At 39.0% G+C, this 26282-nt stretch overlaps 1 protein-coding gene across 1 annotated transcript in view; it reads left to right on the top strand.

The window, feature by feature from the left end:
- Vta1 (vesicle trafficking 1) overlaps positions 1–5648 on the top strand; it is a 52865-nt gene extending 47217 nt beyond the window's left edge. Inside the window, exon 8 of the mRNA XM_021174648.2 lies at positions 4078–5648. Coding sequence (XP_021030307.1) covers positions 4078–4223 — 146 coding nt within the window. The 3' untranslated portion in view covers positions 4224–5648. The remainder of the gene's footprint in view (positions 1–4077) is intronic.
- The last annotated feature ends 20634 nt before the right edge of the window (positions 5649–26282 follow it).

Genomic DNA, 26282 nt, shown 5'->3' with positions numbered 1-26282 from the left:
CGGAGCTCTTGTCTCTAGCTGCATATGTATCGAAAGATGGCCTAGTCGGCCATCACTGGAAAGAGAGGCCCATTGGTTGTGCAAACTTTATATGCCCCAATATAGGGGAATGCCAGGGCCAAAAGAATGGGAATGGGTGGGTAGGGAAGTGGGGGGAGCTATGGGGGACTTTTGGGATAGCATTGGAAATGTAATTGAGGAAAATATGTAATAAAAATATTAAAAATTTAAAAAAAAAATAAAGGGATGAAGTGTCAAATACCTGGTGATACAATATCCTTCCATGTGAAGTGCAAATGAGCTACCCAGCCTTTTAAAAGAAGGAAAAGAAAAGAAACGTGTCTATTACTGAATGGAAAACCAGCCCACTGTCTACCTAGTCGAGTGTTTCTCTAATCTATAAGTGGTCCACAACCGTGTATTTATATGACCCCACATTGTCTGCCAGGAGCTGGGATGGGTTTTTATAAAGACAAAGAGCAAAAGTTACGGTGTATGAGTAGAGAGCCAAAACTAGAATATCAGCATAGCTCCACAGTGAACCTGCCATTGCACCTACTGCCTGATGGGCTTCTTATTCAATACAGTGCTTGCTTCAGGGCCTGAAGAACCAAAGCAACAGATGCAAAAGGGCTACGTACTGCCTCATCCCTACTGGGACACAGAAGAGGAAAGAGAGTGGAGGCAGGGAAAAGATCAGTGTTCATCCGTTGTGGTGAGAAAAACAGGGATGAAAGTGGTAGAGAACAAGAACTGCACTGCTGTAAGAAGTATTTATAAGGATTTTATAAGTTAGTCCAAGTTCATCAAGTACACAAAACCAAAAGGGAACCACACAGTGGCCTTGGGGATCGCAGTGTGTCGGTGAATCACTGTTGCTGGTGCTGGAAATGGAAGGGCTTTGCTTGTGTGCAGGAGGTTATGAGAAAATCTGTCTGCTTCTCAGTTTAGCTGTGAACTTAGAACTATGCTTAGAAGCTATCTGTTGTCAGAAAAGTAATGCAGACTTCTGTGTTGACTCCTGCTCTCATATCATCTGGACTTCCTGTGCCCCTCCCCATTCCCTACTCTACTTTCTTAGTGTTTAATAACGACCATGTTTCAGGACTATACCTGTGCTAATGTGTAAATGCATTCATATTAATGTAGAGAAGGGAGTTTGTGACTGACTCCACAGAAGAAAATGGAAAGCCAAAAAATTTCAAAATCTAGCATGGGTTTTTTTTTTTGCCTCATATATTATTATATGAATTAAAACTAATTTCAATATTTTTTGAGTCTTAAATGTCACAGTATCTGAAAAATATTGAATATTGTCATTAAACTCAATTACAAAATATTGGAATAATGAAACTACCTGTATCCATGGTTCACTCCTCTTACCATAATCGGCATCTTTTAAAAATGCCTTTTTATAAGAATTTAGAACTGTGTTTTTCTCTTTTCTCTGCCTCTGTCTTGAGTGGCACATTCAAATCAGTAATGGAGTATATGCTACTGAGATTAGACAGAGCCCTTGACATACTAATTTGTAAAACTACATAAATTGGAAAGTACATTTTGGAAATATTTCTGGTTATAATCTACAGTGCACATGGTCCTGCTCTGAAGGGGAGAAGCACTCTTATAATAGGGTAGTCTTGGTCCAAAGCCATCTTCTGAGGATCACAGACTACCTGAGAGAGATGCCAGGTTAGACACACCCAGGTTATGCCACCTGGGGCCATGTGGTGCTTGCTCACCTGTGCTGCCTAAAACAGCTTTCATTTGGTACAGTGAGACTGTCTTTATGACACTGAGTACAAAGTTAGCTCCACTGGCATTAAACTCTCTTGTTTTTGTCTTTGCTATTGAAATTTTATATAATAATTTTCAAGAATCATAAGTAGGTGGCAAGATTTTATTTTTAATTCATATTAAAAGTTGAGTCCTATATTTCATTGTGGGTGACTTAATTATATTTCTTAAATTAAGGAAAGCCTGATGTGTTACAAAAGTAATTATTTGTCATGGCTTGGTTAACTTCTTTAAATTGTTGAGAAAAAAAAAAGCCATGTTATATGTCTAGAAATTTTGAATATGAATCTACATGTTGATTTTTACCATCTAGTTACTATCTTTTATATATGAATTAATTGATGCCTTATGGGTCTCCATAAGCTTTATATGTTTGTATTTTGGGTAGTAATATTTCATTTATGCTATTAATATTGAGATGATTTCATAAGAAAATAAAATTTGCTTTAGTTTTACTACTGGTAGATAAGTTTAGTTTATGAGAATAAAAGTGTCACTCTCTTATTATTCACCCTTTCTCTTATTAATGAATGAGGCATCAGCAAAACAAAGCTAACTAACTGATACTGTAAAGATGAGGTTGCTCTGGGCGCCAGCTCCTTCCAGTGGGCGTGGTACATAGCATTTACCTCTCCATTGACGTTTACTAAGATGGGAGGAGAAGCTGTCAGAGAGGAGCTGGGCAGAGTTAAGGTACACTCAGTCTACAGATTGTTCTACTGTAAGAGGGTGTGAATATCCAAGTGGTCAGAGCCTTCGTTATTTGGAAAAACCATTGAAGAATCTTGGAGCTGTTTTCAAGCAAAGCATAAACTGAAGTGACCTGACAAAACTCTGAACAGAAGTGAAGGTTAGTTAGTGTTCTTAGGTTTTGTTGGGGTGGCGAATAACAACTCCACAAACTACTGAGAAATGGTAGTGGATTATGTTGAATATTTAATTTAAAATTGTAGTTTTACTCATGTGTTGATTTGAATTACTTTTAAAGCAAGTGAGAAATTCAAGGAAATTAAAGAATTTTTTGGTAAAATGAGACTGATGACTTTAATGTCTTCCTAATTCAGTGGTTATTTGGAGGCTTATTCCGTGTAGCACCCTGCAGTTACTGTATGGAAACTCGTAAGCACATTGTCTTAACAATTTGGAGTTAATTAGTATTTAACTGTTCATGAGTTTCATTTAGAATGTGGGGAATTACTGACAACAAAGGCATCCTTTCCATACTCAATGCAGTGAGCCACGGAGCTGGTAGCACCAGCCGCTTCACACAGAGAAATACTAAAAGTGCATTACTTGTATCCGTGCTTGCTTTGGTAATATTCATTAGGATTTAGTGTGAGCCAACCTATAGTTCTACCTCTTTACTAGGAAATGTCATACTTTGCTATTTCCATCAGTGGCCAAAAAAAAAAAGAAAGAAAAACCATTTAAAAATACCCTGTGAATCAGTACAACCTTTAAAACACCCAGAGTAGTAAGTCACCTGCTCATCTCTCTGTGCTTCTGCCTTCTTGTCAGGAGTGTGCCGTACCATCCTCAAAATCTCAACACCTGAATGAATGAATGAATGATAATCTGTTTTTTCCAAAGACAATATACTATGTCTGCTTTTTATCTTACCATAGAAATTCATATATAGAAGGACACATATATAGATTAAATGAATAATGTATTTCTACCAAAATTATTTAGTTAGTCTCTTGCATATTACTCATCTGTAAACAGAAAACTGATGGAAATAAATTTTGGAAAATTGTTTTATAATGATTGTTTTCATGTTTAGTTGTATGTTTTAATGATAAAACTGTAGAGGTAGCCTTAAGTGTCTTTTTCCATGGATGAAGCGAAATGAGGAATATTTTAATGCTTAATAAAGGAACCATGTTCTGCATGGATTATGTCCCCCCCCCCAACACACACATACACTTTTATTGGAGGAGATATTTATATTCTAGCTCAAATGAGGGCTGAAGGGTTTAGTCTGTTTGTGGTGTTCCATGAAGGGAGCCTCAGCAGTCTAGGGAAATACCAAGCTGCTCTTTGTGTTTCACACAACCAGATGTTTTGGTTTTATTTCCCTTCACAGTTAATTTACTAAACTACAGACTTCTGGTTTATTACTTATTGATAGAAAATTATATGCATATGAGTTATTTTTATTAGTAGCAAAATGAAGATTGGTCTTTTTCCATAAGTATAAACACATTGTTTTGAAATAGGTACGTAAGTAATAGCACACCGTGATGTAATCTGTGCTGTGTCTGAATGTGCTTCTCTTAGGGGATATCCGCCTGACCCCGGAGGACTTCGCTAGAGCTCAGAAGTACTGCAAGTATGCTGGCAGTGCCCTGCAGTATGAAGATGTGGGCACTGCTGTGCAGAACCTCCAGAAGGCCCTCAGGCTGCTGACCACAGGCAGGGAGTGAAGCCTCTGTTCACGGAACCAAGTGTTTTCCGCATAGAGAACTAACAGTCCGTTACACTTTCCTCAGCCTTTCAGGAGCATGGGATTACAGAAGACCTCAGTTCCCCTGAGTAAGACAATGACTCCTGTGTGTTGCAGAAGCATTTACCAGCTGCCTCAGCCAGTTGTCATTGAGTGTGTAGAGCTGATGTTAGCATCAAACCCTGCTATGAAATGTCCCTGTAGAAAATCATGTTGGGTATAATATGCTTTCTTAATTTATACACACTAAAGGAAGTTTTTGAAAGATCTGTAATATTTGGACAAACAAACCATATTATGTTGCTTTAATATTCTAAATTAAACTTTTAATAAAGATTACCAGAATATTCTGGGTTGGAGATCCTGACTTTTTCTTCCCTTAGGATTTGCAAGGCAAATGTGAACATCCAAAAGTGGTAAATGATAAGAGAGATTAAATGCAGTTTATATTCCTGTTTAAATATAACTGTAAAAAAACATGTGGAGTGATAGAATCACTGTACTGGAAAATCACACTGGCTTCCCGGGACTCCTCCTGCCCACTGGCAATTACAGTCTATTGCTCTCCTTCATCAGCAGCTGATGTATGTATGAAAACGTGAAGAAAAGGCTGTATTTATTAACACAGGAAACAGCAGGCCATGCTTTTCAGAGTTGCAGAGTTATATGGGTTATGTTTATTACTGTCTAGCCCTTTTTAAAATGACTGAAAATCTAATCTACTAGAGAGAAAAAGTCACTAACTCGTTATTTTTTGTGTCCATTTTCTGCTCATCAATATAACTGTGCACAGTTTGATAGAACAGATGTACATAGTGACTGAACTGTCAACATCACAAAGAATCCACAGAGTGTATCTCCTGGAAAGTGCTCTCATGAAATGAACATGACTCTGGCTCAACATTTGCATCTGGAAATCCAGTACTCTGGTATGGGTCTATAGAATATCAGAATTAAAACATGACTTCGGTGGTCAATCTTCCCAACAGGTGTAAATATAATGTAGCAAATTTTATTGCCCACCTAGACATGTTTGCTCATTGGAATTAAAATGGCCACTTGCTGTTTTACTCCTAGTTGGCAAAGTAAATGGAGGTAAGGAAACAACTATGAAGTTCACTGATATAAACCAGATCTCCACTGTAAGATGAAAGGGACACCACTGGAGTTTCCTATAGAATTACATGCCATGTCATGTGTAAGGTGCTTAGGACTCAGTAGCATTTTTATGGATTAGTCTTTTGGATACTTTAAAATTACATAAGATATTAATGATAATTTGTTTTCCAAGTATCAAGAAATGTTTTCTTGCATGAGGGAACTGAACTATATTTAATATCTTCGTATATATCCCCATAAGTTAGGGCATATTTTCTGGTGTAAGAGGATAAACACTTTTTACTTACTTAGCATGTATTTATGAAGCTGCTGCTTTGTGCCTGGTGGTGTTCTTTCAAGAGGAAATGGCAGAAAATGCAGTCTGCCTCAGTTTACATGCTAAAGGAGAGGAATTGGCCATTCTTAATAAAAGTTGTCACATATTGTGTTTTTGATGAGTGTTTCTCAAGGATGCTTGTTAGGGATGTAGTTTTCAAGTACTACCTCAGCTGTGGCAGGCAGAAACTCCAGGTAAGCTGCAGCCTTCTGTGCTCTGGAGATGCTTTGTCTAATGACCCTACAGCTTGAGTGGGTTAGTCCTGTCTAGATCAAAAAGAGTGGGCAACAAAGGTGAAATCAATAAAGCTATACTTCCTGGAGATGCAGACTCTGCTCCACAAGACATCAGGAACACCTGGCACTAGTGAGAAAGTTCGTTTACTTCTGAGAATTTCCATGTTGTAATTGTAAATGTTGTGGAGAAACTTAAAGTGTGGGCTAGGAGACTGGATATGTGCAGTGTGTGCATATTTGAATTGGTCATTCAGATAGGCCTCACACAGGAAAACAGAAGTGGTAGCACACAGCCAGGGTGCTGTGTGGTTGATGAGAGGGTAAAATAATGTCACAGAGTGTATGTGGGAGGAAGACTGACTAACCAGAAGGAGCCTTAAGAGAGTGCACGGTTACTATAAGTAACTTGGCTTCGAATATGGAGAGCAGCAGGCAAGTGGTGAGGAGAAATGTGATCTGCTGTGACGATAGCAGTGGTTTTTCATTATTCACTTTATACCCCAACAGTAGTCCCCCTTCCTCCTCTTCCCCCCAGCCCCACCTTCCCAAGCCCATCTCCCACTACTTCCTTCCCTTCTCTTTAAAGAAGGGGCCGCTCCTCCACCATGGGTACCAGCCTGCCTTGACACATTAACTCAAAGCAGGACTAAGCCCATCCTCTCCCACTGAGGCCAGAAAAGGCAATCCAGGTAGGGGAAGGGAGGCCAAAGGCAGGCAACAGTCAGAGACAGCCTGTAATGACTATTCCTGAGTATGTATGGAATGAACTACAATCCAGAATTGGAGGGCTCACCTGTGATCCAGATCATGAGGCTAGAAGACACAAGTATTTGACCTGGATCTTGGCATGGAGATCTTCAGGCAGAGTGGCCATGAAAAGCTTAGACCCAATCAAGATAGTACATGCCTTTAATTCTAGGAGACTAAGGCAAGGAGATCTCTGAGTTCAAGGTCAGCCTAGGACAAATAAGTCCCAGATCCAGGCATGGTGGTCATACCTTCTGCTGGAGGCCTGCATAAGGATATTGGAAAGAGGAAGATTCCATCTTCTTCACCTGCTTGCATTTACTTGCCAGCACATCTGTAGGAATCTACTTCTACTGTAGACCAACTGAAACAACTAGCCTCATGGGACTGAGCAACTACTAAATTTCTGGACTTCCCATTCACGGATGACCATTGTTGGGGTAGTTGGACTACAGACTGTAAATCATCACAATAAATTTCCTCAATATGGAGAGACATTCCATAAGTTCTGTGACTCTAGAGAACCCTGACTAATACACACACCCACTCCAGTTGTCAGGGGAACCACATGAAGAAGAAGCTGTACATCTACAAATATGTAGGGGGCCTAGGCCCAGCCTATGCATGCTCTTTGGTTGATGGTTTAGTCTCTTTGAGGCCCACAGGGCCTGCTTAGTTGACTCTTTAGGTCTTCTTCCTTGACTATTCTGGCTTGCTCAATCCTTGCCCCGACCTCAGTCCTCCGCTCTTCCACAAGACTCTTCACCTAATTTTTGGCTGTAGGTCTGCATCTGGATGAAGCTTCTTCTCAGGAGACAGGCTAGGCTCCTGTCTGCAAGAATAGCAGAGTATTATTAATAGTGTCATGGGTTGACTCTCTCCCATGATCCCATGGTCTAATGTCAGGCCAGTCATTGGTTGGCCATTTCCTCAATATCTACTCCCTCTTTAATTCCTGCACATCTTGTTGGATACATTTTGAGTTGAAGGTTTTGTTGATGGGTTGGTGTCCCCCTCCCTTCACTGGAGGTCCTGCTTGGCTACAGGTGGTGGCCCCTTAAGTCTCAATGTCAGCAGCTGCTTGGAATCTCAGCTAGGGTCACCTCAATAGACTCCCAGGACCCCACCCCCACCCCCACCCCAGGTCTCCAGCTTATCCCAGAGATTTCACCTTACAGATTTTCATTCTCTTTTCCAACTCTATCCCCACCCCACCCCCATTCTCCTCACCTTTGTTCCCTCCCCACCTCCTCTTCATTCAGTTCTCTCCCTCCACTTTTGTCCATTTTATTTCCTCTTCTGAGTGAGATTCAAGTAGCCTTCCTTGAGACTTCCTTATTACTTAAGCTCTTTGGGTTTGTGAATTGTAGCATGGTTATTCTGTACATTATGGCTAATATCCACTTGTGGGTTCATACCATGTGCGTCTTTCTGCATCTGAGCTACCTCATTCAGGATGATATTTTATAGTTCCATCCATAAGCCTGCAAGTTTTATTTTGCCCTTGTTTTTAATAACTGGGTAGTATTCCATTATGTAGATTTATCTAATATTATCTTTATCCATTCTTCAGTTGAGGAACATCTAGGTTGTTTCCAGTTTCTGAGTATTAGAGTGAATAAAGCTGCTATGAACAGTTGAGCAAGTGTCCTTGTTGGAATATCTTTTTGGTATATTCCCAGGAGTGGTATAGCTGGGTGTTGAGGTAGAACTAGTCCCAGTTTTCTGAGAAACCACCAAATTGATTTCCACAGTGATTGTACAAGTTTGTACTCCCATAAGCAATGGAGGAATGTTCAACTTTTAAAAGGATCATAAAGCTATTGGCATGAAGAGAGGCTAGGGAGAGGAGGATTGGGAACTACAAAGCCAATTAACTAAGAATATTGCATTGTTTGCTGTGTAAGAAGTTGGCTTGAGCCACCATTAGCCATATCGTAAAAGATGCAGTTGTATTAAGTAAATCCATGAGATTTCTGTAAATTTGATGTGAGGAAGAAAGTGGAAGTGAGTTAACCCAAGTTAACTTGAAATATCTCAGCTGGGAGCACTGCAGAATTTATTTTAATTGAAGTGAGGTGTTCCTGAATTCTTGTGACTGTCCCAAAAAGAAAAAAAAAACTGATAACAATGTTTTACCAGTGACAGAAAGGAATGAAAAAAATAATAATAAAATAAATCTCCATTAACAGTGTTGTGATTATATCTCACCAGGCCACTGCTCAGCTGAAGCCAGAGCCGAGAGTGGTTCCCATGGCCAGCCTGACCAAACAGGCCTACTGGCCTCAAGACTGCACCTAGAAAGCATCCCTCCACTTACACTTTTGGAAATTGGATATCTTGGCATGTGAACCTACTGTGTGTATGATTCAAACTTATGGAAATGTGAGGTTTCTCTGTATTCACTAAAGGAAGAAGCATATTGTGGAAAAGATTTTCAGTTCTGAAAGAAAAAAGGGCTGAAGAGTTTTGGTTATCCTCATGGCATTCTCTCTTCACCTGTCCCTCAACCATTTGGTAGCAACTCATTTTGTACAGCATGTCAGTTATGTTAAAAGGTTCTAGTTTGGGCCCTAAACAAACCTTTGTTGAGAGAAAACTTGTGTTTTTGAAAGAAGTCACAAAATTCTAAGGTTTTGTTTTTGTTTTGTTGTTGTTTTGTCTTATCTTGTCTTGTCTTGTCTTGTTTTGTTTTGTTTTGTTTTGTTTTGTTTTAGAGAAGCATGTTGACACATCTCCTGAGAGGTTTTACATACAAGACCTGACTTCCTCTTGCCATCTGCCTGTCCTAAGTGATGGGTTCCATCATCTGCTCACATTGCTGTAATGGCAAGCCACTTCCAGACGATTTCAGACAAGAAGTATTCCTATAGGCAACCCACCAGAACAAGGAATGCATATTACTGTATGGGTGTGAACCACCAGAATTATGAGTGAATTCCATAGAATGGAGATCTGTGAATAGTTTCTGTTGGGACAGTGGAGGTGGGGGAGTATACAGAAGCTAGATAATTTTTCTGTCTGAGCCATATATTCTAGTGGGCAAGGTGCTGTACTTGAGAACAAAAGATTATTTTAAGAATGAACTCAAAAGTCCTATTTCACCTACATATTTGGGACACACTGGACTATGGCCTGAAATCAAAGACTCCAGGAATATAAGGTAGGTTTACATAACTGGTCCAGTAGGCTAGTGTGCTGCCCTGAAGGTACACCACATCACAAGAACATCCTTAGCATCCACTTTCCAGCTTTTTCTGACATTACAGGACAGCACAGCTTTTCCTCGTTAGCCTTCAACTATGATCAGACTGGGATGTGGGCCTCAGTATAAAATAAACAAAAACTTTTGGTATTAGCCACTCCTTCTATTAAGTTTCCATCAGAAAAAGCAAGGCTCTGTTCTGATTCAGAGTTAGGAAGGAACAAAAAGTGAATGTATAGCACTATCCCATGTCTATCATTATATGGAAAATTGGTTTCATAGCTGAGTGATCTTGGTAGAAGATATAAAATGTTTTAGTCACTTGAAAAATAACGCACTCCAAAAGATCTGCGATCAAAGTTTAAAATGGTGACACTGCTTTGGGTGTTAGTAACATGATATAGTGTTGCTACATTGGACATTAGGTGCAAGACATGGTAATGGTGCATTAGAGATTGGGAATGGGCATGGTGATGGCACATTGGAAGGTGAGCATGGTGCATGGTAATGCCGCATTCAGTGTTGGGTGTGGGGCATGATAATGGCACATTGAAAGGTTAGGTATAGGGGACAATAGTTTTGCATTGGAGGTACCATATTTCTGCCTGAGGAACTCAAAAAAGATTTCACAAAACAGGTTGAATTTGAACAATTCCCAGAGCAACAATGAGTAAACAGAGATTATGAATAGAGGAGAAAAATGGAAAATTCAGGAAAATCGATTATTTGGTGGTATTATGCAAAGACCAGGAGTTTAAATGTTGTAGGGGCAACATGTTAGGAATTCACTTGTATCCCTTGCAAAATTATTTTTAGAAGACCTAACTCCAAGTATGACTATTTAAATTTAAGGCTTTTAAGAAAATAATTAAGGTGCCCACAGGATCAATAAGAGCCAATCCTATGGGGTTGATATCCTCCTAAAAATAGACATGAGAGCCCTCTCTGCATCAGGACAGAGCAGTCATAGGAGGGAACAACGTGGCTCTTAGCTAGAGGGGTTGGCTGCTTGATTAGTAACCAGTGGAATTTTCTTCATCCATGACCTTGCCATTTGTGTAGGTACAAGGAACATTCATCACCCCTTGAGGAAGAAAAGGGCATTCTTCCATGATGCTGGGCATACATTATTTTCTAAAGTCAGCTAGTATCCTTTAAAAAATTCATATCTTACATAAGTTGAACACTGGTTTATGTTTGCCTCTCCATCACATGGTGATCCACTTGATTTTAAGAGCTATTCATACATATGTAATCGTATGTGTAATTCACATGTAGCCTGGTTCATATTTGAGCACCTCAACTGTGAATGGATGAAAGAATGAAACAGAACTCACCAAATATAAATGAATTGTCCCAAAAACCCTATGTTCTCTAGTATCACAGTATGGGATAAAATTATAATGATAATTGCATCTAAAAGGTCTGCATCTGGACTGGATATGTAGTTCAGCGGCAAACCATTTGCTTAGTATGTGTAACTGTATGGCTTTCATCCCCAGCTCTGGGGTTAGTAGACACATTTTGAAAGTACTTTTTAAAATCCACAAGCATATACATACATACATACATACATACATACATATTCATGTATATACATAAACATTCAAGCCCTAGGAGTCAGCAAACTGTGCAATAGAAAACAAGAAACCCTATCCAGATCATAGAACACAATTATTCAGATCAGAATATAGTTATGACATCTGAAGAAATTAATAACAGTTTTATAGATGCATGGGCAAATAATTTTAAAATATGGAAACCACCATGGGGCTTTGAAGATAGAAGACAAATGCCTTTTGATTATTTTTCCCCTGAGTGTATAATAGACTGCCCACAAGTTCAAAGCTACACAATTGGAGACAAAGGATGGAGATTATAAAGCCGGGCGGGGGGGGGGAGGTAATATAATATCCTAGTATCAGGAAATGTATTACTGATCTTCAGACAGGAAGCAGATCTGAGCTCCAGACCCCTGCACTCCTTCCCCAGCAGAGGAGAGGTGGCCACCAAAGACAAGTCTAACTGCTAAAGCAGGTGAGAGAGACATCTTGTATCCCAGGTCTGCAGAGATCAGTCTGTGCAGGACAGCCTGCAGACTGCAGAAGCAACACAGCTTCTGGGACAGGCCCCATTTCAGGCCTTCATCTTCAGTCAGGAAGAAGATCTGAGCTCCAGACCCCTGTGTTCCTTCCCCATCAGAGGAGAGGTGGCCACCAGGGATGGATCTAAATGCAGGAGCAGGTGAGAGAGCCATCTTGTATCCCAGATCCTCCAGAGATCAGTCTGTGCAAGAGAGCCAGCAGACTGCAAAAGCAACATAGCTTCTGGGATAGGCCCAGTTTGGGACCTTCATCTTCAGCCAGGAAGCAGATCTGAGCTCCAGACATCTGTCCTCCTCCCCCGTCAGAGGAGAGGTGGCCTGCAGAGAGTACTCTGACCACTGAAACTCAGGAGAGAGTTGGACTCCCAGGAGTGCTAACAGAGGTTCACAGAATCACAGGAGGAGCAAGCTCCAGCCAGAGACAACTATAACAACTAATGCCAGAGATTACCAGATGGTGAAAGGCAAACATAAGAATCTTACTAACAAAAACCAAGACGGCTCACCAACATCAGAGCCCAGCACTCCCACCTCAGCGAGTCTTGGATACCCCAACACACAAAAAAAGCAAGGTTCAGATTTAAAAGCGTATCTCATGATGCTGGTAGAGGATTTTAAAAAGGAAATTAATGACTCACTTAAAGAAATATAGGAGAACACAGCTAAACAAGTAGAAGCCCTTAAAGAAGAAACACAAAAATCCCTTAAAGAATTACAGGAAAACACAACTAAATAGGTGATGGAATTGAACAAAACCATACAAGATCTAAAAATGGAAGTAGAAACAATAAAAGAAAACGCAAAGGGAGAAAACTCTGGAGATAAAAACCCTAGGAAAGAAATCAGGAACCATAGATGATCAGCAAAAGAATATAAGAGATAGAAGAGAGAATCTCAGATGCAGAAGATTCCATAGAGAACATGGACACAACAAAGAAAATGCAAAAAGATCCTAACTCAAAACATCCAGAAAATCCAGGACACAATGAGAATACCAAACCTACAGATAACAGGAGTAGATGATAATGAAGATTTTCAACTTAAAGGGCCAGCAAATAACTTCAAAAAAATTACAGAAGAAAACCTTCCATACCTAAAGAAAGAGATGCCCGGCCGGTCGTGGTGGCACACACCTTTAATCACACCACTCAGGAGGCAGAGGCAGGTGGATTTCTGAGTTTGAGGCCAGCCTGGTCTACAAAATGAGCTCCAGGACAGCCAGAGCTATACAGAAAAACACTGTCTCAAAAAAAAAAAAAAAAAAAAAAGAAAGAAAGAAAGAAAGAAAGAAAGAAAGAAAGAAAGAAAGAAAGGGGGGAGAGAGAGAGAAATGCCAAGAACATACAAGAAGCCTACAGAACCCCAAATAGACTGGACCAGAAAAGAAATTCCTCCAGACACATAATAATCAGAACAAAAAATGCACTAAAAAAAAGATAGAATATTAAAAGCAGTAAGGGGAAAAGGTCAAGTAACCTATAAAGGCAGGCCTATTAGAATTACACCAGACTTCTCACCAGAAACTATGAAAGCCAGAAGATCCTGGACAGATGTTATACAGACACTAAGAGAACACACATGCCAGCCCAGGCTACTATACCCAGCAAAACTATCAATTACCATAGATGGAGAATCCAAACTATTCCATGATAAAAGCAAATTCACACAATATCTTTCCACGAATCCAGCCCTTCAAAGGATAATAAAGGGAAAACACCAACACAAGGATGGAAACTACACCCTAGAAAAAGCAAGAAAGTAATCCTTCAACAAACCTAAAAGAAGACAGCCACAAGGACAGAATCCAAACTCTAACAACAAAAATAACAGGAAGCAACAATTACTTTTCCTTAATATCTCTTAATATCAATGGACTCAATTCCTCAATAAAAAGACATAGACTAACAGACTGGCTACACAAACAGGACCCAACATTTTGCTGCTTACAGGAAACCCATCTCATGGAAAAAGACAGACACTACCTCAGAGTGAAAGGCTGGAAAGCAATTTTCCAAACAAATGGTCTGAAGAAACAAGCTGGAGTAGCCACTCTAATATTGAATAAAATCGACTTCCAAACCAAAGTTATCAAAAAAGACAAGGAGAGGCACTTCTTACTCATCAAAGGTAAAATCTACCAAGATGAGCTATCAGTCCAGAATGTATAAGCTCCAAATGCAAGGGCAGCCACATTCATTAAAGAAACTTTAGTAAAGCTCAAAACACACATTCCACCTCACACACTAAGAGTAGGAGACTTCAAAATCCCACTCTCATCAATGGACAGATCCTGGAAACAGAATATAAACAGGGACACATTGAAACTAACATAAGTTATGAAAGAAATAGATTTAACAGATATCTACAGAACATTTTATCCTAAAACAAAAGGATATACGGTCTTCTCAGCACCTCCTGGTACCTCCTCCAAAATTGACCATATAATAGGTCAAAAACAGGCCTCAACAGATACAAAAATATTGAAATTATCCCATGCATTCTATCAGATCACCATGGACTAAGGCTGATCTTCAATAACAGCATAGATAATTGAAAGCGAACATTCACATGGAAGCTGAACAACACTCTACTCAAAGATACCTTGGACAAGGAAAAAATAAAAAAAATTAAGTCTTTTCAGAGTTTAATAAAACTGAAGCCACAACATACCCAAACTTATGTGACACAATGAAGGCAGCCCTAAGAGGAAAATGAATAGCCCTGAGTGCCTCCAAAAAGAAACTAGAGAGAGAGGATACACTAGCAGCCTGTCGGCACACCAAGAAGCTCTAGAACAAAAAGAAGCAAATTCACACAAGAGGAATATATGGCAGGAAATAATCAAACTTAGGGTTAAAATCAACCAAGTGGAAACAAAAAGAACTATTCAAAGAATCAAACGAACCAGGAGCTGATTCTTTGAGAAAATCAACAAGATAGATAAACCCTTAGCCAGACTAACTAGAGGGCACAGGGACAGTATCCTAATAAAAAAAAATCATAAATAAAAAGGAGACATAACAGAACGTGAAGAAATCCAAAACATCATCTGATCCTACTACAAAAGACTATACTCAACAAAACAGGGAAACCTGCATGAAATGTACGATTTCCTAGACAGATACCAGGTGCCAAAGTTAAATCAGGATCAGATTAATGACCCAAACATTCCCATTTCCCCTAAAGAAACAGAAGCAGTCATTAATAGTCTCCCAACCAAAAAAAAAAAAAAAAAAAAAAAAAAAAAAAGCCCAGGACCAGATGGGTTTAGTGCAGAGTTCTATCAGACCTTCAAAGAAGATCTAATTCCAACTCTCCTCAAATTATTCCACAAAATAGAAACAGAAGGTATTCTACCCAATTCATTCTATGGAGCCACAATTACTCTGATACCTAAATCACACAAAGATCCAACAAGGAAAGAGAACTTCAGACCAATTTCCCTTATGAATATCAATGCAAAAATACTCAATAAAATTTTTGCTAACCGAATCCAAGAACACATCAAAACAATCATCCATCACAATCGAGTAGGCTTTCTCCCAGGGATGCAGGGGTGGTTTAATATATGAAAATTCATCAATATAATCCACTATATAAACAAACTCAAAGACAAAAAAACCACATACTCATCTCTTTAGATGCTGACAAAGCATTTGACAAAATCCAAAACCCCCTCATGATAAAAGTGATGGAAAGATCAGGATTCAAGACCTATACATAAACATAATAAAAGCAATATACAGCAAACTAGTAGCCGAAATCAGACTAAATGGAGAGAAGCTGGAAGCAATCCCACTAAAATCAGGGACTAGACAAGGCTGACCACTTTCTCCCTATCTATTCAATATAGTATTTGATATCCTAGCCAGAGCAATTTGACAACAAAAGAAAAAAAAAAGGGGATACAAATTGGAAAAGAAGAAGTCAAAATATCACTATTTGCAGATGATATGATAGTATATATAAGTAACCCTAACATTTCCACCAGAGAACTCCTAAACCTGATAAACAGCTTCAGTGCAGTAGCTGGATATAAAATCAACTCAAGCAAATCGGTGGCCTTTCTCTACACAAAGGATAAACAGAATAAGAAAGAAAGTAAAGAAACAACACCCTTCACAGTAGTCACAAATAATATAAAATATCTTGGTGTGACCCTAAGGAAGTGAAAGATCTGTATGATAAGAACTTCAAGTCTCTGAAGAAAGAAATTGAAAAACATCTCAGAAGATGGAAAGATCTCCCATGCTCATGGATTGCCGGAAGCAATCTACAAATTCAATGCAATTCCCATCAAAATCCCAACTCAATTCTTCACTGAGATAGAAAGGGCAATTTCCAAATTCATCTGGAATAACAAAAATCCTCGGATAGCAAAAACTATTCTCAACAATAAAAGCACATCTGAGGGAATCAGCATGCCTAACCTTCAGCTGTACTACAGAACAATTTTGATAAAAACTGTATGCTACTGGTACAGTGACAGATAGTCAGATCAATGGAATAGAATTGAAGACCCAGAAATGAACCCACACACATATGGTCAACTGATCTTAGACAAGTGAGCTAAAACCATCCAGTGGAAAAAAAGACAGAATTTTCAACAAATGATGTTGGCATAACTGGCAGTTTTCATGTAGAAGAATGTGAATTGATCCATTCTTATTTCCTTATACAAAGCTCAAGTCTAAATTAATCAAAGAACTCCACATAAAACCAGAGACACTGAAGCTTATAGAGGAGAAAGTGGGGGAAAGCCTCAAAGATATGGGCACACGGGAAAATTTGAACAGAACAGCAATGGCTTGTGCTATAAGATCAAGAATCAACAAATGGGACCTCATAAAATTGCAAAGCTTCTGTAAGGCAAAAGATACTGTCAGTAAGACAAAAAGGCCACCAACAGAGTGGGAAAGAATGTTTACCAATCTTAAATCAGATAGGGGACTAATATCCAATATATACAAAGAGCTCAAGAAGCTGAACTCCAGAAATTCAAATAACCCCATTAAAGATGGGGTACAGAGCTAAACAACAAATTCTCAACTGAGGAATACTGAAGGGCTGAGAAGAACCTGAAAAAATGTTCAACATCCTTAATCATCAGGGAAATGCAAATCAAAACAACCCTGAGATTCCACCTCACATCAATCAGAATGGTTTGAAATAAAAAATTCAGGTGACAGCCGATGCTGGTGAGAATGTGGAGAAAGAGAAACACTCCTCCATTGCTGGTGGGTTTGCAAGCTTGTACAACCACTCTGGAAATCAGTCTGACAGTTCCTCAGAAAATTGGACATAGTACTACCGGAAGATCCTGCAATACCTCTCCTGGGCATCTACCCAGAAGATGTTCTAACTGGTAATAAGGACACATGCTCTACTATGTTCATAGTAGTCTTATTTATAATAGCCAGAAGCTGGAAAGAACCGAGATGTCCCTCAGCAGAGGAATGGATACAGAAAATGTGGTACATTTACACAATGGAGTACTACTCAACTATTAAAAACAATGAATTTATGAAATTCCTAAGCAAATGGATGGATCTGAGGATATCATCCTGAGTGAAGTAACCCAATCACAAAAGAAGTCACTCGATATGTACTCACTGATAAGTGGATATTAGCCCAGAAACTTAGAATACCCAAGATACAATTTGCAAAACACAAGAAAATCAAGAAGAAGGGAGACCAACATGTGAATACTTCATTCCTTCTTAGAATAGGAAACAAAATATCCATGGAAGGAATTACAGAGAAAAAGTTTGGAGCTGAGACAAAAGGATGGACCATCCAGAGACTGCCTCCCGCCCCCAGGGATCCATCCCATAATCAGCCACCAAATGCAGACATTATTGCATAATCCAGCAAGATTTTGCTGAAAGGACCCCGATATAGCTGTCTCTTGTGAGGCTATGCCAGTGCATACAGAAATGGATGCTCACAGTCATCTATTGGATGGAACACAGGACCCCCAAATGGAGGAGGTAGAGAAAGTACCCAAGGAGCTGAAGGGGTCTGCAACCCTATAGGTGGAACAACAATATGAACTAACCAGTATCCCCGGAGCTTGTGTCTCTAGCTGCATATGTAGCAGATGGCCTAGTCAGCCATCACTGGAAAGAAAGGTCTTGCAAACTTTATATGCTCCAGTACAGGGAAATGCCAGGGCCAAGAAGTGGGAGTGAGTGGATAGGGGAGCAGGGTGGAGGAGGGTATAGGGAACATTTTGGATAGCAATTGAAATGTAAATGAAGAAAATATCTAATTAAAAATTGAAAAACAAGGGAAAGCCAAAAATTTTAAAAATTAGAAAAAATTTCTACCCCCTCCAAAAAAGCAAATGTGTTCCCATTTTCTCATTGCCTTAATATGTTCTGCCTAACTAAAGATTTGCCCTCCCGACCCTCCCATGATACTTTCTTGTTAGCTTTCCCACATAAAAAATAATCCTGCAGAATTAAATTGCTAGCATCGCCGGAAGAACTGAAATTCAAGTCCAACTACTTGGGCTTTAGCAGATGAAGCTCAGTTGAGGCTGTGTCTCTTGAACCACTTCTCATTGTAACTAGAAACATAGCATATTTTCAAAACCTAAGTCCTGGCATGAGTCCTAGTGAGTAAGTAAATAGTCTTGAGCACTGTATGATAATATGCCAAGAATTCGGTCAATAAATGCCTTTGAGGAAAATTGAAACCATAGGCCATAACTGACAAAAATTTGCTCTTTGAGAGGGAGTAAGGTTTCTCTGCCAGAGCCCAACCTGCTTGATAGAAAAAGTAAATCTGATGAAGGTGTTAGAGCAAACATATTACCAGGGACAAAGAGTTATATCCTAATGATTACGTGGTTAATTAATCAAGTTAACCAACGGGACACAATTCTCCTGTCCTTTCCAAGAGTTTCATAATACGAAAAGCAAATACTATTCAGGTTGAACATCCCTGTTGTCAGAATATCCCAAATCAAAACTGTAATTAGGGTTTCCTACATAACTCTCTCAATCAAGTTTAGATTTTAGAGCATTTTAGGTTGGAAGTTTTCCAATTAAACATGTTCAGCAAGTGATGCCTCAGAAGAATCGAGAGTTCTGAAAACCTCCAGCCATCAAGCTCATCTGGTCCTGAGTATTTCAGAGAAGAAGTGCTCAGCCTCTTCTCAGCAGTTCTGAGGAGAGGTAGATTTTTCAAAATCATCTCAAAAGATGTAGAACAGTTAGAAAATATCTCTGTAAGTCATATCCTATACTTAGAAAACTCAAAGCTAGCCGTCACTTTCTATTTCTGCAGACGGCTCCTTCCCTTCCTGCATGTGACTTTTGTGGCTGCTGGTATGCAAGGAGTCTTTACCTCTTCATTGTAGATTTAATTTTACAAAGGCAAAGATCGTAGATACCCATGAACTTAAAAGGAAACAAGATGTACAGAGTCAGTTACAAATATGTACTTTAGATCTTAAATATTTTTCAATCTTCTTCAGGCCTCTCAAAATATTTTCTTTTTTATTAGATTTTTTTTTTTTTTTGGTTAAGGAGTTATAAAATACCAAGCACTAAAAGACTTAAAGGCACAAGACTTAAAGACACAAAGTTCCAATGAGACATTTCTGGCCACTTAAAGACAAGTATACAAATAATGATGGTCCTTGTTCAGTGACCTTGAGGAAACACTAGTGTATTATTGGGACAATTATTATTTCCCAAAGCTAGATAACTACTATAAAACATAAAGGTATTTCTGAGAAAACATGAAGAAAATCAAGACACAAAACAATAGATACATCTGCTACTAAATCTTCCTATGGTTTGGTCTTCTGAAATCTAAGCATTATATTTCAGTGCTATATAAAATGAGCAGGGAGGTGGTGGAAGATGTTTGATGGTAGTTAAGAATGGCAGGGGAGTGTTAAAGGATAATGGATTTTATGAGAAGGCATATGACTTTATAACTGCAACAAAAATGTTCATTTATTCCTAAGGCAAAACTTCCTAGCAGAACAGGTTCAGTGGGTCACACTGTTCCCAGTGGGATAGGTGGCAATCTCAGTGTCCTCGTTAGTTTATAGATCCATTTATTGTGTCAGCAAATAATTTTCTAAAGGAAAAATCACTTCTGTTTTATGTCTTACTCATTTGAATGTTCAAGTTCACCCACTGAAAAAAGAATCCACATAAACACCAAACTAGTCGACAAAATTAAACACACACACACACACACACACACACACACACACACACACACACTCACACTCACAGCTTGAAGTTACTGTTCTCCCTTATATATGTTCATGGTAGCAGAAAATGGACCTTAGATATAAGTGGATTTTCCTACCATTGTGGGAATTCACTTACTGCTTTCAGGAGGACATTGCTGTAACATCTCTTGATGTTTCCTTTGAGCACTAAGGGCAGAGCCTCACAAGGAAGCCTCTGATATAGGATAAAGGCAAAAGAACATCTTGGATGCTTTATATCTTTATCTGCAGCAGCATTACCTACACTTATGAATTAAAAACATCAAAGTGTGATTGGCCATTTCTTTAGCTATCCTTATCAGATTATGACAGTGGTGTAATCATTGTAGCGATTGCTAACACGGTCTAATTCCCCTGCCTCCTGAGTGCTGATATGGCAGCCCTATTGAATAAGCATACGCTTTCTTGAAAGCAGAGAACTTTTCTCAGACTTGAGCAGAGCAGAATGGGTGATTTAAGAAAGACTGATCTGCCTTTGTAGACTTTGACGATGGAAAAGGAGACAAAGAGCCAAGGAATATGGGTGGCCACTGGAAGCTGGGAACCACAAGGAGAGAGAGAGTCAATCATATGTCTTCCAAGAAACTCAGCCTTGCTGGCACTTTAGTATTAGTCCCCCTGAGATTTCTATCAGACTCTGATCTCCAGAACTGTCAGATAATAAATCCATTCTCGTTAATTCCCTAAAGCTATGGGACATGTTAACGTGGCAGCAGAATACGAGTATGCTATTCATTTTACTGTATTTGTATAAAAATTATTCTGAGGAACTTCAAACAAAGTTGTTAAGGCGCACCTTATTTAAAAAAAAATACCTGCCTAGGAATATCTGAAACTACAATGAAACTAAAATTAAAAATAAATTTGTACTAATCTGATACTGACATAAGTGTTTTGTGTGTGTGTGTGAGCGAGTGAGTATGTGTGCTTGCAATTTTCCAAACGTTTTGGATAAAGTTCCCATAGTAAAATCACAAGTATAATTTTACCCAGGCCTGACCTTTCCTTCTACTTTCTCAGTGATTCATATTTTTTCTGGCTTCCACCATTCCTGCATTTGGATTATATTTATATATGCAATTCATTCATGCAGGAATGAGGGCCAAGGGAAGAATGACTGTAATCTTGTTAATTGGCATTATTATTTTATGAGCTTCCAATGAGCCCATTGGTTTTTACTGTATCATTCAGGGTAATTGCTGTCGGGGGACAAAATCCAATGGTGACCGGGTCTCTGGACATTCTTGATTGGAATTCTTGGGACCATCCTAATTTTGTTCTATTACTGTCAAAATAAACTTTTAAAATACTTTCTATTTATCTGTTAAATGTAAATAGCACTTTTTGAAGTGTTTGGCAAAGTAAAATTAGCAGTTATCACTGAGTGCCTTGTATTTCTCAGAAATTCTTTGTATAATTTAAAAGTCCATTTTTCCATCTAAAGTTTGTTTTATTTGAAACTCATTTATTTCTGTTGAAGTAAGTTTGGTTTTTAATATATTAAAATGTGTATTCCTTTCTAACACAAGAAAACACAACTCATTTGAAAACTGAGAATATAGGTGTACAGTAGGGAGTTGGCATAATATTCATGAAGCCCTAAGTTCCATCTCCAGTGCAAGGAAAGGAAGTGGGGAGGAGAGGGAAGGAGACTGGGAAAAAGAGAGGGATGGAGGGAGGGAGAGAAGGAGGGAGGAAGCGAGGGAGGGAAGCATGGAACGCCATATTCTCTAGTAACAATCTCAAAGAGAGTAGGCTCACAGGTCATTAGAAATGAAAAAGGACAAAATTCAAACTGGCTATGCAAATATGGCAAATTGAAAGGTTATTGGTTAAGTTGCTTCAGAAACCTTATGCACTGGAATAGAGTTATTCTTTCCAAGGGTTTCCAATGAAAGGCAAATACACTGCCGATGTCTGGAGCCAGGACAAGAATATGCAGTGTAAGATAAAGTGTGATATCTGGCCCTTGCACCAAAGAGAATCACCACAGGAATGTTGCCAGCTTTCCACCATGAGGGAAGAAAAGAATTAAACAGAAAAATCTCCTCTTCATACTTCAGGAACCTAAATTTCTTTCCAGGCATTCAAAGCTAATATTTATCACTACTTTGAACCCTCATCATTTTTATTAAGTTGTACATGACACACTTGCAGAATGTCTCACAGAAAGCTTTCTTTGAAAAGAAAAGTGACGCATAGAATTCACTTTGAAAAATCTTCAAAACATGGAGATGTGAATCATAGAGTTTTCAATTACTTTTTTTTTTGTCAAAGCAGTGGCCTATGCCAATACTTTGGAGGGGAATCCCATGCCTCTTAATCCTCAAGATGGTCTGTTTGGTTTTGCTGGCTGCTGATTTGTTAACATCCTGGCCTGCACTTAGCAAGTTTGCTGCCACCAGACTAGCTCCCCAGCCCTTACTGTCCTTACCTTAACAAAAATACTTCCTGCAAATATGAGTGCTGTAGCAGTAAATGACATAAAATAGCATTCAATTTGTTGGTGACAGAATTAGTTTATAGTGGCCATTGATTTTTAATTGGTCTAATTTAATTACTCTAAAAGGGATATGGATGCTCATAATATTAAAGAAAATCTTTAGGAGTTCATCTTTGCTAAGGTGGGTTATTTCACTAGAGTGTATACATATGCTCTTAAATGCATCACAAAGGTATTATCAGGATTATTTTTTCTATATCTGAAGATCCAGAATGGGCATATCTACTTAGAAAGTGACCCATCTAAAAATGGTAACTGATGGAGTCAGCCTTTGCTAGCTTGCAGCTGCACCACCACCTGCAGTATTTTTAACATCTCCATACAGCTGGGAAAAAAGGGAAGAGATCTCCAAAGGCAGTCTACATTCCATTAAAGTTTCTGTCCAATAGAGTTTGTGATGTCTACTCAGACTTTAAATAATCACATGCTACAGTTACCTGTAAAGAACATGGGAAATGCCCTTCTAGTTGGTGCTAGCACCAGGTCACCTTGGATGCGGAGTCAGTGGACACCCCCTTGGTCCCTAGAGGACTCTTCATGGGATCTTAGGATCACTGGTGAGAAGAACACAATATCAGTTCCAATCCAACTGTGACAGGCCTGTGACAGTAGGAACAAGGACACCAGAGCCCTTCCTAACCAGAGGCCCAGGTTCCTTTAGATCAGTGCTGGTTTACCTTGGTTTCGAACAGATCAGACAACTCCAAGGTCCTCAAAGGAGATACCATTTCCAGGCACTGTAACACGCCCAGGATTTTAGGACAACAGGATGCCAGGATGACAGGAGGTGGGTCACACCAGTATTTCACGGTCTCAGAGGAGCTTGACTGCCAAGAACTCTGACACATCCAGAATCTCAGGTTCACAGGAGCCCACAATCAAAGCATCACAGAGAAAGCAGGACTCTGAGGAGTGCTGAACCAAGCAGGATTATAGGAAGGACAGGCTCCAGTCAGATATATTGAGGGCAGCAAGCACTTGAGATATTCAGATGGCAGGAGGCAAGCTAAAGAACAGAAGCATCAGAAACCAAGGTTACTTGGCATCATCAGAACCAAACTCTCCCACCATAGCAAGTCCTGGATACACCATCACACCAAAGAAGCAAGACATGGATCTAAAGTCATTTCTCATGATGATGATGGAGGATCTTAAGAAGGAAATACAGGAAAGCACAGGTAAACAGCTAGAAGCCTTTAAAGAAGAAACACAAAAAATCCTTAGAGAGTTATAGGAAAACACTATCAAACAGGTGATGGAATTGAACAAAACTCTCCAGGATCTAAAATTGGAAGTAGAAACAATAAAGAAAACCCACGGGAATTTGGAGATAGAAATCTGGAGATAGAAACCCTAGGAAAGAAATCAGAAACCATAGATACAAGCATCAGCAACAGAATACAAGAGAAGGAAGAAAGAATCTCAGGTACAGAAGATTCCATAGAGAACATGGACACAGCAATCACAGAAAATGCAAGATGCACAAAGATCCTAACTCAAAACATCCAGGAAACCCAGGACACAATGAGAAAACCAAACCAACAGATAATAGATAAGAATGAAGATTTTCAACTTAAAAGGCCAGCAAATATCTTCAACAAAATTATAGAAGAAAACTTCCCATACCCAAAGAAAGAGATGCCCATGAACATACAAGAAACTTACAGAACTCCAAATAGACTGGACCAGAAAAGAAATTCCTCCAAACACATGATGATCAGAACAACAAATGCACTAAATAAAGACAGAATATTAAAAGCAGTAAGGAAAATGGTCAAGTAACATATAAAGGCAGGCCTATTAGAATTACACCAGACTTCTCACCAGAGACTATGAAAGCCAGAAGATCCTGGACAGATGTTATACAGACACCAAGAGAACACAAATGCCAGCCCAGGCTACTATACCCAGCAAAACTATCAATTACCATAGATGGAGAATCCAAACTATTCCATGATAAAACCAAAGATATTGTGATTCACACAATATCTTTCCACGAATCCAGTTCTTCAAAGGAAAATAAGGAAAAACACCAATACAGGAATGGAAACTATGCCCTAGAAAAAGCAAGAAAGTAATCCTTCAACAAACCTAAAAGAAGACAGCCAGAAGAACAAAATCCAGACTCTACCAACAAAAATAACAGGAAGCTATAATTACTTTTCCTTACTATCTCTTAATATCAATGGGCTCAATTCCCCAATACAAAGGCACAGACTAACAGACTGGCTACATAAACAGGAACCAACATTTACTTACAACATTTACCCAACATTTCCTGCTGCTTACAGGAAACGCATCTCAGGGAAAAAGACAGACAGTACCTCAGAAGAAAAGGCTGGAAAACAATTTTCCAAGCAACTGGTCTGAAGAAACAAGCTGAAGTATCCACGCTAATATCGAATAAAATCGACTTCCAACCCAAAGTTATCAAAAAAGACAAGAAGGGGCACTTCGTACTCATCAAAGGTAAAATTTTCCAAGATGAACTCTCAATTATGAATATCTATGCTCCAAATGCAATGCAAGGACAGCCACATTCATTAAAGAAACTTTAGTAAAGCTCAAAACACACATTGCACCCCACACACTAATACTGGGAGACTTCAAAACCCCACTCTCATCAATGGACAGATCATGGAAACAGAATCTAAACGGGAACATGTTGAAACTTACAGAAGTTATGAAACAAATGGATTTAACAAATATCTACAGAACATTTTATCCTAAAACAAAAGGATATACCTTCTTTTCAGCACCTCATGGTACCTTCTACAAAATTGACCATATAATTGGTCAGAAAACAGGCCTCAATAGATACAAAAATATTGAAATTATTCCATGCATTCTATCAGATCACCATGGAATAAGGCTGATCTTCAATAACAACATAAATAATACAAAGCCAACATTCATGGGGAAACTGACCAACACTCTACTCAGTGATAACTTGGTCAAGGAAGAAATAAAGAAAGAAATTAAAGACTTTTTAGAGTTTAATGAAAATAAAGCCACAACATACCCAAACTTATGGGACACAATGAAGGCAGTCCAAAAAGGAAATTTCATAGCCCTGAGTGCCTCCAAAAAGAAACTAGAGAGATCATACACTGGCATCTTGACAGCACACCTAAAAGCTCTCGAACAAAAGGAAACAAACTCACACAAGATGGCAGGAAATAATCAAACTCAGGGGCGAAATCAACCAAGTGGAAACAAAAAGAACTATTCAAAAATCAACCAAACAAGGAGCTGGTTCATTGAGAACATCAACAAGATAGATAAACCTTAGCCAGACTAACTAGAGGGCACAGGGACAGCATGCTAATGAACAAAATCAGAAATGAAAAGGGAGACAGATCCTGAGGAAATCCAAAACACCACCAGATCCTTCTACAAAATGTGATACTCAACAAAACTGGAAAGTCAGGATGAAATGGACAAATTTCTAGAAAGATACCAGTACCAAAGTTAAATCAAGATTGGATTAATGACCTAAACAGTCCCATATCCCCTAGGAAATAGAAGCAGTCATTAATAGTCTCCCAACCA

Source organism: Mus caroli, unplaced genomic scaffold (assembly GCF_978045245.1).
Source record: "Mus caroli unplaced genomic scaffold, Mus_caroli_1 scaffold_9, whole genome shotgun sequence".
NCBI lineage: Eukaryota > Metazoa > Chordata > Mammalia > Rodentia > Muridae > Mus > Mus caroli.
This window is presented reverse-complemented; position numbering and strand designations above follow the sequence as displayed.